This window comes from Petaurus breviceps, unplaced genomic scaffold (assembly GCF_028583685.1).
Source record: "Petaurus breviceps papuanus isolate PSGF00001 unplaced genomic scaffold, PetGlider_PUasm1.0 174, whole genome shotgun sequence".
NCBI classification, from domain to species: domain Eukaryota; kingdom Metazoa; phylum Chordata; class Mammalia; order Diprotodontia; family Petauridae; genus Petaurus; species Petaurus breviceps.
The window spans coordinates 24,143,995-24,163,358 of NW_027185761.1; the positions used below are offsets into that span (position 1 = coordinate 24,143,995).

Here is a 19,364-nt window from a genome sequence, read left to right on the forward strand (position 1 = left end):
TTGTGAAATAGAAATAATAACAGCGCCCACTTCGCACCACTGTTTGAGGATCCAATGAGTCAATGTGTTCAGTGTTTTATAGACCTGCAGGTGCTTTACAAATATTATCTTTGTTAATTATAGTAACAGTGATAGGTAACATTCATAAATATAGCACCTTAAGATCTGCAAAGGATTTTGTATAAATTATCTTATTCTATTTGCTGCCCTGATGGGTTCCATTCATTACAACAGCTGAATCTGTTCTCCAAAGCTAGCCACCCAAGGTTGGGGAGTCAGCTGGGGCTTCTCACTAGTAACATGGGCATTGATTTGGGACACAAGTCACAGCTTTGCCTTAAAAGAAGATGCAGGGTAATTATGATGGCCCAGTGGGATCTTCTTAACCATCCCAATAGGGAGACATATGGCAAGAATGAAAATATCCCTCAAATGGGGAGTCAAGGGACTTTGTGTCTAGGTTTAGTTATGTCCTACCCTTACTGGGTGAGTTATGTAAGTCACTCTCTGGGCCTAAGTTTTCTTACCTATAAAATGGGATGAAGGGTGGGAAAGTTTCCCATAATAAACTGTAACACCTTAACCAAAGGTAAGGTGTTAAGGTGACGTAAGGCAGCATGGGGCAGAACACTAGAATTGGAGTCAAGGTACTCAGTCTAAATTTCTTCATCCAAAAAATGGTCACACTAATACCTACTAGCTAGCTCACTGACTTTTTGTGAAGAAAGTTCTTTGAAAGCCTTAAATACTGGAATGTCAGCTATTATTTTTATGGAAACCTGGGCCTCTCATAAAAGACCCTTCGTCCATCTAGCCCAGTAGCCTAGGGATTAATGAGCTTTCCATGTGTCCAGTTTACAGATTGTTTATTTTTATGGCCTCAGGGCCTGATGGAATTAATCATTTCTGATCTTATCAACAGTTCAGCAAATGACTTGATAAAGGTCATAGTTCTGAGATATTTGGGCAGTTTCAGACTCAGGAAGGATTTCTATTTTCCTCTTTCTGAATTCAGGTCTGTAAACAGATCCTCTTGAGCTGAAAAACCTTCTACTATTTTTAATTAAGAGGTGGTGATGGCAGTGACTGATAAAAGGCAACAGAAATTGGGAAATATGAATTCCTACCTCAATAGCAATTTAAGGTTTACAAAGTGCTTTCCTGAGAGCATCCCTATTAGGCAAGCCATTTAAGTATTTTTTATTCCCATTTGCTATATAAGCGAACCAAGACTCAGAGGAATCAAATGACTTTCTCAAGGTCTCTAGGCTAAGTAAGCTCCAGAGCTAGGTTTATAAGCTTGCCTTTTCATTTTGTTCATTTAATAAACATTTATTAAGCACCAACCATATGCAGGACACTTTCTTATAATATCCTGTCAGAGATGTGAAAAGGCTTCTCTCTCTCTGGATTTTCATCAGTCTCATTACCTAATGCTTGTTTTTTTGCATGAGGGGGATCAGGACATACACAGTTATGGAACTCAGCAAGGTTTGGAATGTGACTTCCAATTATAATTATGATTTAGAATGAATTCTTTTCTGGCTTAATATTTCCACAGTACTTTAAAAGGGATCCTTACTCACTACAGGCCAGATGGGAGTAGGAGGGTGTGCAGTGAAGTCAGACAGAAGGATGGAGATGTTCAATGAAGCAAATATCTATGACAGTACAAAAAACATAGAGGGAGAAAATGAGTGGTCCCCAACCCTTAACTGTCTATAGCATGAAGTAGACAGTGCTGGACTTGGAAATCAGAATACCTGACTTCAAATCCTCTCTCTGCTATTTTATGAGCCCCATGGCAGTGGTTAAGTCACTTAACCCCTCCAAGTCTCAATTTCCTCATTCGTAAAAATTGCTGATAATCATACATACAGTACTGACTTGATGGGTTTATTTTAAGGAAAGTGCTTTGAAAAACTTAAAACTCTAAAATCTTCTTCTTATCATCATCATCCTAGAAACCTGGGAATTTGAGAAGTGTCAGCTATAGGGACCTCTATTTTAAAAATAACTTCTAGTCTATCTGGCAAGACAAGGTTGATGTATGAAGTGATGAGAGAAGAGTTGGGCACTGGATAGTAAATAGCTAAGAGTAAATGCAAGAATTAAGAGAAGAATCAGCATGGACCGAAATAGGCATGACAAGCTCCATGGTGACAGTGGGAATTACCCAGAGACTTGAAATGGGATGGAGTAGATGGAGAGAAGTGAGGAAGGTATTCCATGTAGGGAGTAACATTCTGAGCAATGAAAAACGCAAAACAAAGCCAAAAACTAGAGGTAAGAAAGATAAAGATTCAGAAGCAGAGATGTGGAGGAATATATTCATATTCTAGGCATGAGCATAGCCTATATAAAGGTATAGAGATGGGCTGAAAGGCAGGAAAGAGGAACTAAATTTGGAGAGTTTGACTATGGGGGGTTGGAGATACTAGGCTGAAGAGTTTGAATTTGACATCCTACAGGCAAGAGGGAGCCATCAATAGTCTTTAAGCAGGGGAGTAGCATGGTAAGACCTGTACTTTAAGAAGATTGTTTTAGTCAAAGGTGCATTGGAAAAGGGAGGGAATGAAAGCAAACTAATTTGACAGAAATGAATTGAATGGAAATGAATCCTATTCATTCTCTGGCTTCTAGGTATGATCCCCCTGTTAAACTAAATGCCCAAGAACTTATTCCCCCACTAGTTATTGGTATTCTTTCCAGCCTCAAATTATCTTATATTTTCTTATCTTTGTCTCTCCTATAGTGGAAGGAGGACTCCTTGAAATCAGAGGCTTTTTTTAATCTTGTATGGCAGCTAGGGGGTCCAGCGGAAAGACATTACACCTGGAGTTGAGAAGAACTGAGTTCAAATACTACCTCAGATACTTACTAGCCATGTGATGCTGGGAAAATAAATTTTTTTCTGTTTGCCTCAGTTTCCTCACATGTTAAATGGGGATAAATAATTGCCTCTACCTCCAAGGTTTGAAGATTAAATGAAATAATACTTAAAGTGCTCTGTGAACTTTAAAGTGTTATATAAATGCTAGCTGTCATTATCATTGCTGATATCGTTATTCCCAGTGTCTGACTCAAAGCCTTGCACATTGTTAGAGCTTAAAGAATGCCTGTTGAATTGAGTGGAGAAATAAGAATTACCCAAAAGTTGAATAGACTACCTTGGGATGTGGTTTATTCTTCCTTACTAGAGGTCTTTAGGCAAAAGTTAGATGACTTATTACCTGAGCATATGTAGTTGAAGGAATTCTTATACAAGCACCAGTTGGATTGGATGTCTCCTGAGGTCCCTTCCCAAACTCAATGTCTGTGATGCTGGAAGATAGATGGGAAAAGGGGGAGCCTAGAGGCAGTTAGACTAATTAGAAACATTCCAATCATCCAGGTCATAGGTGATGAGAATCTGTATTAGAATGGAGCTGTATAGGAGAGAGAAGGGACGGATGGAAGAGTTATAAATGATTGAACTAGACAACTAATTGATTTGGGAATTGAGGGAGAGAGAAAGGTCAGCGATGATTTTAGAGTTCTGAACTTGGGTGGATGGGAAGATGGTAGCTGATTCTTTATATCATTGATGTGGAATAAAAATGTTTGTTTAGTTCATGAATTAAAGCCTGAATAGATGACTTGTTTAAGTGACCCAAATTTGAAGTCATTTGTCTGGATTCATATCCCAAGTACATCAGATTGGCACTGATCATTCTGAAAGCATTAATAACAACCTTTCCTCTGACACTCTAAATGGGATCCACTATGACTGCTGTGCCTCTTCCTGACAGGGCTTCAAATCTCTGCTGAGTACTGATGTCCACACGACAAAGCCAATGGCCAGAGCCAGGGTGACCATGACACCAACCAACAAACATCTCAGGCTTCCCATCTGCTTCATTTTGGCTTGGAATTACTGCCTCTACATTGAAACCTGTTCCTGACTGTGGTGCAGCAGACATATCAAGCACTGTGATGGTGTAATGATGAACAAATTCTGTAAGCATCAAATCCATAACTCCCACTGGAACTCCAGCACAACCATGTTTCAAATGTTTAATAGTGTCAAAGAAGAGATATCAATGTGTTCTGCTGTATCTACTTTTTGGATCAACTGTGGGTTCTCCCAGACCAAGCCCAGGTGTACTTCCTCTGAGTCAAAGTAGTCTGTCCATATTTTTAGTCACTAACTACAATATTTCAGGTTTCAATTTGTTGACTTCTGAGAAAATTCTTCTTAGACTCAATCCTTATAGAAGTTTTGAAGTGTCTCTCTTCTCTTTCTGGAAGGTGGGTGACTAAGTGATTTTTTTCATGTGCGGCAGCAGGTGCAGCAGCTCTGACTAGCTGCCCAATCCTAGCTCAGTGAACTTGGGATAAAACAGCAGGAGTTCATTCAAAAGAGTCCCCACCCTTTACTTTGGTTGTTGATTGTTTATACCAAAGTTTAAGACTTTCCATTTATCCATTTTGCATTTTATCTTATCAACTGTTCTATTATTCTAACTGGAGAGCTTCATCACATTCAATTCTGTGTTTCAAAGCTGTGTATTCCTCTAAGCTTGATGTCATTTGCAATTTTGATCATTTTGTTCTATATTTTCCATGCCAGTGACAAAAATTTTGAATGACAGCAGCCCACTATGGCCCTCTGGGAGAGATTTCACACTAGGCTAATTCCTGGCCAATCATAAAACCAAATTTGGATTCACCAAACTGTGCCATTATGTAGCCCACCTTTGTCCATTTAGCCCACAAGAATATTGTGAGTGATTTTGTTGGGCAAAGGAATACCCTAAAATAATTAAAGCCTGAATCTTTGATATATTAAACTAAAATAATGATTCATGTTTATATAATACATTATTGCTTACAAAGCCCATTTGTCATAATAATTCTACATATATAATCATCATTTTATATATGAAGAAATGAAGGGTCAGAAAAATAAAAGAGATTAGCCAAAGGTCACGTGGCTAGTTTGTGGTAGAACTAGGACATTAACCCAGATTTTTCAAAATGAATTCAGTGTTCAAAATAGAAAATCGACACTGGAGCTCAAGTGAGATATGAGGAATGGAGAGTCATCTTCAGAGACTTCATCCAATGTGTCCTACCTCATTTCTCACTCCTCTCACTACATGGACTACAGAGGCTAGTCTCTTCACTGCCCCACATACATGCAGTGTGCTTTCTACCTCAGAGCCTTGTTTTTACTGAGCCTATGCCCTGTAATGCCCATTTACATCCTTTCTAAATCAACCTATCTGACAATGTCTACTTCACTCACAAACCCTACTCCAGCTCACCTTGATCTTTCTTTCCTCTGACAACTCACCATCTGGGTCACATGCCTAGTCAGTCACCTTTGATGATTGCATATGTATATGTGTATAGACATTTATTTATACCACACATGTATATATGATAATACATATAACGTATTTATTAACATGCAGATGCATATGTGCACATAATGTACTAAATGCATTGCAATATATATACACATATGTGTGTATAGGTATAGGCATGTCTATATGTATGTACATATACACACACATATATCACCAGGAAGACTGTAAACTTTCTGAAAGCAGGGTCTTCATTTTAGATTAGAATTCTTTTATTTCCCCCCAATGCAACAAATGTTTAATAAATAGTATTGCAATTGAAATAAAACATGGTATAGTAAAAAATAAAGGTTTTGGTTTCAAATTCTGTCTCTGACATTTATTACCTGTATGACATTGTTCATGACACAACCTCTCTGAAGCTCAGTTTCCCCATCTGTAAAATGAGGATGCTGGATTATTGGGGGTCCTTAATTTGGAGTCTATAAACTAATTAAAATATTTTGATAACTATATCTCAATATAATTGATTTCCTTTCTAACCCAACATATTTTATTTTGTGCATTTAAAAACATGATACTATTAAGGGGTCCCTAGTTTTCATGAGGCTACCAAAAGGGTCTATGACACATCAAAGATGAAGGAAACCTATGTGTTCTCTAATGTCCTTTCTAGCTCTGGAACTATGACCATATGATCACTCTACAGAGGACTTCTAATTCTATATAACCAGCCCTCATTTCCCTCCTGAGTTCTAGTCTTGAACCTTCAACTATCTACTTGACTCTCTCCATGAGACGTTCCATAAGCAGCTCAAACTCAACATGAAACTGAACTCATGATCTTTCTCCCTAAACTCATCTCTTCTCCTAAATTCCCTGCCTCTGTTGAGTACACCACCATCTTTCCAGTTCCCGAGGTTCACAACCTAGCAGACATTTTTAGATCTTCCCTCACATTCACCTCCCACATCCAATCATTTGCCGCATCTCGTCAATTCCACTGCCTTGCCATCTCTTGTATTCTTCTCCTCTCTATTCACACTACAAGCAGCCTACTCCAGGCCCCCACCACTCCACATCTGGACCACAACAATAGTGCCATAGTTGGCTGTCCTGCATGCTGTCTCTCTCCCTTTTGCAACTCACCCTCCACACGGCTGCTCAGTTGGTCTTTCTAAAGTCTGACCGTGTCACTCCTCAGTTCAAAAAGTTCTGGTAGCTCCCCATTGCTTTGAGGCTCAAATACAAACTCCTATGTTTTGCATTTAAAGACCTTAATGATTGGATGCCAGCCCATCTTTCTAGGCAGATTGTACATTACTCCCTCTCTGTGTATACTGTATACCTTAGTCTGACCAGCCCCACGTACTGTGCACCATGCCTGATCTCTAACCCCCTCCTTTGCCTGCTCCCCTCCCCATGCCTAGAACACTCTCCTTTACCTCTGCCTTTGGAATCTCTAGGTCATTTCATGGCTTAGTTTAAGGGTCCCCTCATTTAGGAGGCTTTTCTTTATTTCCACAGTTGTTAGTACACTCCCCACTCCAATCTCTATGAATTTATTGTAAGTGTTTTATATACTTACTTATCTATGAACATGCACCCTCCCCCAGTAGAATGTAAGTTCTGTATTTGTCACTGTCTCTGTGTTTCTGTCCACTGTTTCTGTCTGTCTGTCTGTTTCTGAATCTTTGTCTCTCTCTGTCTCTGTCTGTCTGTCTGTTTGTCTCTCTCTCTCTCTCTCTCTCTCCCTTCTTCCCTCTTTACATATATGCATATATACCGCTACGGCAGTTTGAGAAGAAACATGATGGAAAGTAGAAAGATCACTTCACTAGCATTCAGGTATCTCAGCTTCTAGTCCCAGCTGCTTGAGTAGTTAACTGTGTGACCCTGAGTAAGTCTCTTCACCATTTGGAGCCTCAGTGCCTCAGTTTCCTTTTCTGTTAAGTGACAGAAGGTGGGATCTCTAAGGTCTCCTCCAGCTCAACCATTCTCCATTAAGAAGTCCTCACCCTCTCTGGGACACACCAGGCTTCCACTAGGCCACATCTCCATTCACCCAGCCTGAGCCAAATCTCCTTACAGGACTTTTCAGAAGGCAATCCCTCCTCCTTCCCCTCCTCCTTGCCAGTCGCTCTGACTTCAGGGTGGCATTGTGCTTTTCTAAAGCCGGTATTACAGAGGCATGAAGCTTCCCCTTCTTCCTAACTCACCAGACGCTGCCAGGGTTCCTGCTAAAGGTGAACCTCTGTCATTCAAGGCCAAAGAAAGGACTGAATTAGACACTAAATTCTTTTGATTTAATGTTACAATTTACCGCTATCCTCTCCCCCCACCTAACCACGATTCTCTGAAAAGCCCTCCCCACAGCAACACAAAGACCCCCTCAGCCAACAGCTTAGAGATGGCCTGGAATGCTCGGCCTGCCCCGGGAAGGCGGGGGATCTTTCCCTTCCCCACTCTCCAGCCTCACACAGAAGGGCTTGGGGAGCAAAGACTCTGCATGCATCTCATGAACGCTCTACTTTCCTCCTTTGAATACAGAGATCAATCTTGGACCAAATGCTAAAGTCTCACCATGAAGGGCCATTCTTTCCTCTTACTTCAAGCTACAACAAAAGATACTTGAGGAGCGAGAAGCATTGCTGCTTAGTTCCTTTTCCTGGGCCCTTTTCTCCTCCTTTTCACACATCTCTCCCTTTCTCTTTGCGGCTGCCCCATTACTCCCTCTTTATGCCTCATTGAATCCATTAGGGGCTTTATGGGCAGCTATTGAAGAATAAATTTTCTGTGGGGGACTCCTGACAGAGTCTCCACTGGCCGAAAGCTGGGGTCCGCCCCAAAAGGAAGGGAGGGAGAAGAGAGCCATTGAGCAAGAGGCCAAAGGTATGGACTGGCTTTTTCCAAACTTGATGTTTCAGTGTGGAACACAAGGGACAGTTTGATAAACAGTTTTCTTCCCCACACTGGGTACACATGAGTGTAGCAACTAGGGGAAGGGGCAGACCTGGGTGGGGGGAGTCTTGCCCCCTCCCCATTTTCACCTTTCCCTCCCCCAATTCTCTTTTGCCCAGGGATTCTTAAACTGGATTTGTGGATAGATTTTCTGGGGGGCTGTCTATGAACTTGGATGAGAAAATTACACCACTATTTTCATTCATCTCTGGTTGAAATCTAGCAACTCTTTCAGTCATTTAAAAACATTATTCTGAGTAGGGGTCTATAGCCTTCACCAGTTTGTCAAAGAGGTCCAAGACACAAAAAAGTTAAGAATTCCTGGTTTAGCCAGAAAAAGACCTTATCACCTGCTCAGGTGGGAATCTAAGAAAGCTAAGAGTCTAAATCCAGCTCTAGCTTGAGGAAATCTAGGCAGGAAGGTCCTATAAATCATATCCAAGGCCCTTCAGATCATTGAAATTGCTGACTGATTAAGCAATGAAAGGAAATCTATTCAGGGTTGTTTGTAACTGCTAGGTTGGGGTTCTGATGTCCCAGAGCTCAGAAAAGAATGGATCCAGAGCACTGGAGAAGGGGTGAGATACACAGTCAGAATTTATCCTGTAGCTTCCTTTAAAGAGGCACAGGAGTGAGGGGGTGGTGTTGTTACAATGATCTGAACAGCATCCTTCCCTCCTAAAAACCAGGAAATGGGCAAGGAGGGGCAGAAGTGCGAGAAATCTGTAAATCACTCCGATTGAATGAAGAGGGAAGGACAGGAGGACAAGGAGGAAGGAACCAGAAAAGGACGAGAGAAAAGAAAAGGAACCAGTTGAAGAAGGAGGCGTGGAAGAGCACAGTTCAGGATTGTGACTGAATAGGCCTTCTTCAGTTTCCCTGGCAATGTGGTCACTGATTTCTGGTGGGCACCCATCTGGTCATCATTTAGGCCATTTTCCCGAAGGAAGAGACTTTTTGTTATACAGAGGCAGTCCTATTGGATAGAATCAAAAAGTCTGAGTCATGGTCCCTTCCCAAAGCCTCAGTTTCCTTCACTGCAAAACAGGAGCAATGACACTAACCCCCACCCCCACCCCAGGCAAGGATTGTTGGTTACAAAGGGCCCTATATACCTTAAACACTATAGAAGGTGAGTTAGTTTTATCATAGAAGCTGGAGCAAAATTTCAAGAAATATAGATGAACCCTCACCAACTTTGCTGGAGGCAAGGCCATGCATATCCAATGATCTGGTGAAGGTGAAAAAATGGTTCTCTAGAATGGGATGAAGAGACAATACTCTGTCAGATTGTTTCTTCCTACTTTGCTGCCCACCAGAGCTGCTGAAATGCCTTCCTAACTGTTGGGTGCCAAGGCCACCTTAACTTACACATGGTGGGACTTTGGAGATCCCGTAGAAATGATCCTTCACCCTCATACACCTCATCTGCTCTCTGTATAGTCCCGTTGTCTTACGTATATTCTTTTGAATTAACATATATCATTTCCTGGAAGCTATCTATTCAATGCAAAAAATACCTTAGCACAAATTAGATAAATCATGACATGGGCTTAAGGTTGGAAGGGACCTTAAAGGTCAAGCTCCTCATGTTACAGATGGGTAATTGAGGACTAGTGAGGGTAAGTAAGCAATAGTAGGTGGGGTGACCTGCCCCAAGTCATACAGGTAGTAAGAGGCAGAGGTGGGATATGAACCCTTGACTCAGTCTATCATTCATTCTACAGTATTACATCACCAACTACGTGGGTCTTAGTTTGGGCCTCAGTGACCTAGAACAATGCACTCCACCTTTCATTGCTTAACTAATTTGGTCCCCAGTCACCCATGTATAAAATAAGCAGCTTAAATTATAAGTAACTATTAAGGTCCCTTTTAACTCTAAATCTGTGACATGGCTAAGCTCATTCATACTAAAGAATATTTACATTTTTCACTTATTAGAATGCAAAGTAGTACAGCTCTAATGGTAGAACTTCAGGCACCATGATGGAGATATTTGAGGTTGTTACCTTCCCTACCTCTTTGGGCTCAGTCTCCTCATCTGGAAAAGGAGAAAGCTGGACTGTTTGAATATGTATGTATGTATACATGTGTGTGTGTGTGTGTGTGTGTATATATATATATATATATATATTACATACACACACACACATATATATATATATTTCCCCCAATAGAATGCAAACTCCTTGAGGATAGAACCAGATTTTTCTTTGGCTTGGTAACTCCAGAGCCTAGAATACTGCCTGGCATAGAGTAAATGAATAACGAATGCTTATTGCTTGTTTGATTGACTAGATGACTCCTAAGCTACCTTGAAATCCTAACACCTATGATCTTAGAGAGGCCAACACTTCTCAGGACCCTCTAAAAAGGACAAGAGATTATGGCAGTAGAGAAGATGTCCATATTTTAAAACTTCTATCACTGACCAATAGACCTTTCAGATGAAGTAGAGGGATACTTCTCAAGAAACTTGCAGACCTTTCCTGGCTTTAGAATTGGCAAGGGTCAAATAGAACAGGTTCACAGCCGTCATATCGAGGAGTTATGGATGAGCATGGAGTCCAGCAATCTCCTCTCTCAAATTCAGACTGCTTCGGATGCAAAGGGAGGCTAATTAAAGCAGAAGGGTTTCAGTTCCATGAAACACAACAGCCTGTGCTTCTACTGACTTTCTCCCACCAGGACTGTGAGCAGAATGCACCCTCACCCAGTATGACCCCCCAAGGAGTCAGTGAGTGTTTATGAGAAAGTACCATGTTGGGACCCAGCAAAACTAGCCTCAAGTTCTGTCTTTGACGTTAGCTGTGGGACCTCGGACAAGTCCCCTCCCTTCCCTTGGCCTTGGTTCTTCCTCATTCATGCATTAAAAGTATTTGGTTTAGGTCAGTTAGTCAATGAGCATTTAAAAGTTTACTATGTGCCAAGCATTGGGCTAAGTTCTTGGTATACAAATAAAAGCAAAACCAGCCTCTGCTTTCAAAGAACTCACATTCTAATGAGGAAGAGAACATGGAAATAACTAGATACATTCAAGATAAATGTATATATACACACACACACAAACATATATATGTATAGATATATGTATGTATATATGTATACACACAAACATATATGTATAGATATATGTATGTATATATGTATACACATATATGTATATGATAGATCTATTTATATGATATGTACAATATCATAGCTAGATATAGATATAGGCCTTAAATGGAAGGAAGTCTCTGAGGGAAAAGCATTAATTATCAATTGAAGGTCCCTAGAAAGGCTTTGTGCAGAAGGTAGAATTATAGTTGCATCTTGAAGGAAGCCTGCAAAGCTAAGAGGTAGAGGTGAGGGGTCAGAAGTATTGCAGGTATGGGGGACAGTCATTGCAAAAGCATAGAGACTGGAGATGAATTGGGTGTGAGGGTCAGCAAGCTGGCCGATGTATTTGATAGAGTCTGAGGAATGAGCAAAGCATAAGGAAAGATAGAGAAAGGGGCCAGGTTGCAAAGAACTTTAGATGCCAAACAGAGGGGTTTATATTTGCCTCAAGAAGTAATAAAGAACCACTGAAGTTTCCTGAGTAAGTGGCCTGGCAGACTTGCACTTTAGGAAAATCTCTCTGTCAGCTGAGAGGAAGACGGGTTGGGATATAGCAAGACTTGGGGCTGGAAATCCAATGAGAAGCCTACTGCAGTATTCCAGATGAGAGGTGAGGGCGGCTCGTCCTAGGGAATCTCTAAGCTCTTTTCCAGCTGGAACACTCTACACACCTATACAGTTCTGAAGGCAGAAAGTCTTTCGGAGACATTTTGGTTTGAGGAAGAAGACCCACCTCCTTTGGACTGTGGCCTTCTGAAGGTTCTTATGATGCTCTGTGCTTGAAAGGCAGCCGGATTCTTTCAAGGGAACCATTCTTCCACCTTTTCTTAGTCACTGGGCATGGCCCTGCCTCCTGTAGCCTCATGTTACACACCAGTGAGGCCCATATTTCTTGGTAATTAGGCTGCCTGAAGGTGTCTGGGCTTTGGTCAGAGTCATTCACACGCTCAGCCCAAAGCTACTATATCCCCATCTGTTTCTGTACTGGACAGACTCTTGAATAAAAATCTGAACCCACTTCTGGACTCTGTCACTTTAGAGGAATGTAGGAAATTTGAAGAGGGGCCAAGGGGAAGAAGGGAAGTGAAGAGAGTTTTTAGAGATCAGTCTTATAGGAAATGATGAAGGGAGGTAGGAATGTAGTCTTGTTTCATTGAATGCATCATCTCAAGGCTGGGTGACAGGTTTTAGCTATGTAGGGGAAGGCAAGGGAACCATCTTTCAATCAGTGAAAGTATAATAAGCAGAGTTTGGACATTGGCTGCCCTTCCATTTCTCTCCACATCATCTGAAAAACTATACTAGGAGTTTAAGGTACACATATTTCTGTCTCCCTCCTCCAGAGAATCAATCGATCTATCCCATCAGCACCCACTATGTGCTAGTACTGTGTTGAACACCAGACTACACAGATAAAAGTGAAATAATCCCTGCCCTCAGGAAGCTTACATTCTAAAAGGGGAGACAGCATGGGTAGATATCAGTACATGCAGAATATAACAATAGCTGACATGGATAAAGTACTTTAAGGTTTGCAAAGCACTTTACACAAATCATTTCATTTTATCCTCACAACAAGGAGCAGGTGATAATGTTTTTCCCATTTTACAGGTGGGGAAACTGAGACTGAGAAACATAAAGTGACTTGCCCAAAGTCATATAGCTAGGAAAGGACTGAGAGAAGGGTTTGAACTCAGACCTTTCTGACTCTTAGTCCTGGAATCTATCTACTGTGCCAGCTAGCTGCCACACATGACAAATGCAAAGTGGTTTGGGGAGGGAACTACTCAACTGAGGACAGAGTCTGTTTTCTTTCTTCCTTTTCTTTTGGCTGAGCATGTGAATGACTCAGTATTACTATTGCTACTGCTGCTGCTGCTGCCGTTACTGTTGCTGTTACTGCTATTATTGCTGCTGCTGTTACTGCTACTGCTGCTGCTGCTGCTGCTGCTGCTACTGCTGCTACTGCTGCTGCTCTTTCTCCAGACAGCCCCTTCTATTTTGGGGCAGCTGGAGCTGATTGGAAGATTTTCTTTACATTGTGACTAAATCTATCTCATTGCAACTTCTCCCCATGCTCTTAACTCTACTTTCAAGAAACAAGAAAAATCTAATCCCCTGTTCCACAAGATAGATCTTCAAATACTTGAAGACAAGTGGTATTCCCCATTGCCCATCTCCTTCAGTTCCCTTAAGATTTTTTTTTGCCTTTTATTTTTTCCCCAGTAGACAGTAAGCTTCATGAGGGCAGGGGTTATATTAGCTGAGCTTATTCTGTTATTCCTGAGATTCCTGAGTGCCACAGCACTCTGTAACCTAATGTTTTGATACTCCTTTAATACCTTCTTATTTCCTACTGTATCTAGTCGAAAATTCTTTATCTGGATCGTAAGAGCACCCATAATCTAGCCCCATACCACCTAGCCAACCATCCTTCCCTCAACTCTGGCCAGACTGGTTGTGTAACTCTCTCTCTCCGATATTCCCCTTTTCTTCCTACCTCAGAACCTATCATCAGGTTACTTACCCTGCACAGTAAGTCCTCCCTGGCTAACCTCCAACGTCTACCTCAAAGTCTAGAGTCACAGAATCTCAGGGGCAGAAAAGGAACTCAGTAGCTTCCTAGACCAATTAAAACTTGAATCAAAATCCTATCTAACAAGTGGTCATTCAGTGTCCACCTCCTCCATGAAATTCCAGCCCACAAAGTCTCCATACAGGGCTGTAGAGAGAGAGACAAACTGAATTCAGAGTCTGTGGGGTTGGGTTTGAATTTCAGCACTGGTTTTTAATTGCTGTGTGACCTTGGGCAAGTCTGAATGTCTGTTTTACTGCTTTAAAATGGCCAAGGCAATCTCCCTGATTCCTTCAAACTTTATATCCTACAACCTGTGTAAAGCACTAACATAGTTCCTGGCACATAGTAGGAATTTTATAAATCCTTATTCCCTTCCCTTAACTGACTCAATGTGTCCTTGATGCATTCTCTAGCTGCTTGGTGAAGCTTTGTCTTCTTTTCCCATCTCAGCTGTAAGCTTCCTGAGGACAGGGAGCTTATATTTCTTATGTTTCTGTGTATTTCCCATAGCATTCAATGCAGTGCTATACACACAATGGTCAATACATTAGGGCAGAACAATCATTCAATTAGCCAGCATTTATTTTGTGCCTACCATGCAGCAGTCACTGTGTCAGATACTCAGGATACAAAGAAAAAATAAAAGCAAAGCACCCTGCCCTCAAGGACCTTACAGTTGATCTACTAAGCACATAGTAGGGGATCAATACTTTTTGATTGATTTTTGTATTCTGCACTTTCACTCCTGAATATCTCTGACATCCTCATATTTTCTCCCCCTTGTGATACCCCTGTTGGTTACCAGAAAGTGTAGGTTCCCCACTCATGGGGTTTTAAAGGTATTTATAAGCCTTATAACTGGGTTCCTTTCTACCTATCTAGTCTTCTTATATTTTACTTCCCATCACACAGGGAGGTCTTTCTTGGCACTCATACACCTTTCTGGGGTGAGGACGAACATGACTCCAACTTGACCCCTGCAAACAGTTGGGTGCTTGAAGTGCTGGCCCTTACCTTCCCTGTGGATTTGGTCCCCTTCCAAATGCAGAAATAGCAAATGGTCCAGGCGGCGAGGAGGCAGAGGGCCAGCTCCCAGCGGAGGTTACCGATGTGCTCAATCCCATCAGAGATGGCGAGGACTCTGCGCCTGTAGAGAGTCAGGCACTGTGAGATAGAAGGGAAGCCTCTAGCCTAGTCTATAACTACCACCTCCAATGATCCCTTGGAAAAGCCTAGTGACACAAAAGATCCAGGATGACATTTGGCTCAAATATCAGGCTGTGAGGGGCGAGGAGATGCTGGGTGTATAACCCTCTGAACAACTAGTATACAAAAAACTCAGTAGCATCTCTGTATACCTAGCCCAATGTTGGGCCCGTTTGGAGGAAGTTGACTCTTGTCATATGACCAAAAAATAGACCACCAGCTTGTTCTCCCTTTTCTGCCCCCCACACATCCTTAAGTCTGAGGTCTTTGTTTCATTTAAGGAAAACACACCACACTCCAAATTGTCCCAGAGAAATAGCACCAAATGGCTGTTTGTCTGAGAAACAAATCCCCTTCAGATTTGCTCCATGAGCCCCATTCAGAGTGCCAAGCCCCTCCCCAAAATTATGTCAATCAGCACTGGGCTGAGGGAGCCTTCTTTGAGAAAGCTAAGTCTGGTCTTAGCTGGAAAGTCTCACTCAGTGTCTGTCTCCATGGAAGTCAGATCCTGGCCTCATTCTGTATTATTTATTTAATGATTCCAATTAATGTTAGTCTGCCAGCCCTTTCCCCACCACCAGCACCTATCCCAGAGACATTAAGCCAGTCTTAGTCCTAAACAAAATTGGACCATGTGTAGGGAGGTTAAAAAAAACCTTTGACCATCCCCTTTATCCCTGTCTCTAATTCTAGTCCTGACTCCAGGTTCCTGTACCTTCTGGTTATGAGACCTACACTCACCAAGAAGAGCTAGACAGAAAAAAAGAAAGCACTGCACTTAAATGAAAGTAAAGAGATATAGCTACTTGAGTGTGATGACTGTGAGCCAGATGATTTTTTTTATTGAGCTCTGGAGAGGTGATGGAAGTGGCACTGAATCTGAAGGCAGAGGCTCTGAGTTCAAATCCTGGTTCTATAATGTATTGTGTGAATTTGGGCAAGCCAATTCACTTTTTGGGTCTTTAGCTTCCTCAAGATCTCTTCCAGCTCTGGAGCTTAAAAATTACAATCTTAACTTAATTATTAGATGGTCATTGGAACCAGAAATAATCTATTTGGGGAATAAAATAAACTATATCTCCTATTTGTTTTTGCTCACTCTGTTCCCTGTGTCTATGTCTGGAACAAGCTCCTTTCTTTGAGTCCCATCATATCATCAAAATGACAGAGAGAAACAAATCTCCCACTGAAGGCAGCCTCGCAGGCTGACGGGAAGGGTCTATTGCAGCACTCTGGGAGCTGAGCGCAGTTCTGCAGGAGCTGCATGGTTCTGGCACCAGGGTGGCCCTGACCAGCGGTAGCTGGAGCAGACTTCAGGAGAGGGAACCACCAGAAGCTGTGGTGGTTTCCAGACTTCTCAATGCATAAATGCCAAAGACAAAATAAGAGGTCAGTGTGGAACTCTGTTGTAACCAGGGTGAAGGAATAGTGCAGTCCGGCCCCTGCCCCCAAGGCAAGAGGTGGCGGAAGCACAGCGGCTGCAGCTTGTGACTTCCTCCAGAGCTCCTGGCCTACAGATCATACCAGGACCAAGAGACCATTCAGAGGGTAATCGCTTTTGCTTTAATCTGCTTGGATCTGGACCACAGTCTTGGGTGGTGGTCCTGGGATGTGTGGCCAGTGTGCCAGAGCATGCGGGGATGTAGAGAGGGCACTCTCCTAATAGCTCCAGCATCTGCAAAAACCCCAGTGATCTGGGACAAAGCTCTCTCCATTCTGGAAGCAGTTATCTATCATGGCAAAAAGCTCAAAAGTCAAGTAATTGACTGGCAATATGAGCAAGCAGAGGAAATATAATCAGACCATAGATTCATTTTGGGGGATAAATAGGATCAAAGCATGGAACAGGAGGAAGACAATGAAGTCAGAACTCCTGCATCAAAAGCTTCTAAGAAAAATATGAACTGGTTATAGGCCATGAAGGAGCTCAAGAAGGATTTTGAAAATCAAGTAAGAGAAGTGGAGGAAAAATTGGGAAGAGAAAAGAGAATGATGCAAGAAAATCATGAAAAGCAAGTCAACAGACTGGTAAAGGAGACCCAAAAATACACTGAAGAAAATAACACCTTAAAAATAAACTAGGGGTGGCCAGGTAGCACAGCAAGTAAGAGCACCAGCTCCAGTGTCAGGATGACCTGGACATCAAATCTCAGGCTCAGACACTTAGCACCCACCCAGAAACACCTGACCATGTAACCTTGAGCAAGTTACTTAACCCCGATTGCTTAAAAAAATAAATAAATAAACTAACTCAAATGGCAAAAGAGGCCCAAAAAGCCAGTGAGGAGAAGAATGCCTTATAAAACAAAATTTGCCAGATGGAAAAGGAATTTCAAAAACTCACTGAAGAGAATAATTCCTTCAAAATTAGACTGGATCAATTGAAAGCTAATGATTTTATGAGAAATCAAGATACTATAAAATAGATACAAACAAATGAAAATAGAAGACAATGTGAAATATCTTATTGAAAAAAATACTGACCTGGAAAATAGATACAAGAGAGATAATTTAAAAATTATTGTACTACCTGAAATCCATGATTAAAAAAAGACAACATCTTTCAAGAAATTATCAAGAAAAATTGCCCTGATATTCTAGAACCAGAGGGCAAAATAGAAATTGAAAGAATTCACCGATCACCTCTTGAAAAATATCCCCAAAGGAAAACTCCTAGGAATATTATAGCCAAATTCCAGAGTTCCAAGGTCAAGGAGAAAATACTTCAAGCAGTCAGGAAGAAACAATTTAAGTATTGTGGAAACAAAATCAGGATAACACAAAACCTAACAGTTTCCATATTAAGGGATCAAAGGGCTTGTAATATGATATTCTGGAGGTCAAAGAAGCTAGGAATAAATCCAAGAATCATCTACCCAGAAAAACTGAGTATAATGTTTCAGGAGAAAATATGGTCACTCAATGAAATGGAGAATTTTCAAGCAATCTTGATGAAAAAAAAAACAGAACTGAACAGAAAATTTGACTTTCCACTACAAGAAGCAAGAGAAGCATGAGAAGGTAAACACAAAAAGAAATCATAAGGAACTTATTAAATTTGAACTATTTACATTCCTACACGGAAAAACGATAATTGTAACTCATAAGACTTTCCTCCATATGAGGATAGTTGAAAGGGATATATATGTATATATGTATGTATGGGAGGGTGTATTTGTATATAAATATTTATGTTAGTTTTGGCATATGTATGTACAAGTATACATAGACAGAGGGTACAGGATGAGTTGAATAAGAAGGGGTGATATCTAAAAAATAAAATTAAGAGGTGAGAGAGAAATTTATTGGGAGAAGGAGAAAGGGAGATATAGATTAGGGTAAATTATCTCATATAAAAGAGGAAAGAGAAAACTGTTACAATGGACGGGAAGAACAGGAAGGTGAAAGGGAATGGGACAACCTTATAAGGAGAGAATAACATGCACACTCATTTGGGTATGTTACTCTACAGGAAAATAGGAGGGAAGGGGGATAAAAGGGGAGGATGATAGAAGGAGGGGCAGATTTGGGGAGAGGGTAGTTAGAAGCAACATTTCTGAAAAGGGACAGGGTCAAAGGAGAAAATAGAACAATTGGGGGGGCGGGATAGGATGGAGAGGAATAGGTGTGAGTGAGGAGGGAAGAAGGGAAAAAATCTGGAACTCAAAGTTTTAAAAACAAATGTTTAGGGGGTGGCTAGGTGGTGCAGTGAATAGAGTATTGGCCCTGGAGTCAGGAGGACCTGAGTTTGAATCCAGCCTCAGACACTTGACACACTTATTAGCCATGTGACTTTGGTTAAGTCACAACCCCAATTGCCCTCCAAAAAGCAAAAAATAAAATAAAATAAAAACAAATGTTTAAAAAGTTGTTTTGTTTTGTTTTGTTTTACAGGCAACTGGGGAATAAGATATACAGGCACTAGGTTTTAGAAATCCATCTTGCCCTCCTAGAAAGTTGGGGTGGGTGGGGGAGAATATAAGAGAGAGCAGATTGAGGGAAGGAGTATTCAGTAGGCTTGTTATTTTGTGGTGGGGGTAGGGGAAAGACACAGAGAAAAAATTGTAACTTGTGGAAATGAATGTTGCAAACTAAAAGTAAATAAATAAATTTAAAGAAAAGAAATAAAGGAAGAACTGAACAACTGAAAAAATAAAACACAC

At 41.3% G+C, this 19,364-nt stretch overlaps 1 protein-coding gene and 1 pseudogene across 1 annotated transcript in view; both read right to left on the bottom strand.

Annotated features, from left to right (window-relative positions):
• The window catches only part of SLC6A11 (solute carrier family 6 member 11), a 178,938-nt gene that overhangs the window by 96,040 nt on the left and 63,534 nt on the right, over positions 1-19,364 (bottom strand). The window contains exon 5 of the mRNA XM_069083947.1: positions 15,010-15,142. Within this exon, the coding sequence (XP_068940048.1) occupies positions 15,010-15,142 (133 nt within the window). The remainder of the gene's footprint in view (positions 1-15,009; positions 15,143-19,364) is intronic.
• Positions 3,576-4,229, bottom strand: LOC138158304 (26S proteasome non-ATPase regulatory subunit 14 pseudogene; annotated as a pseudogene).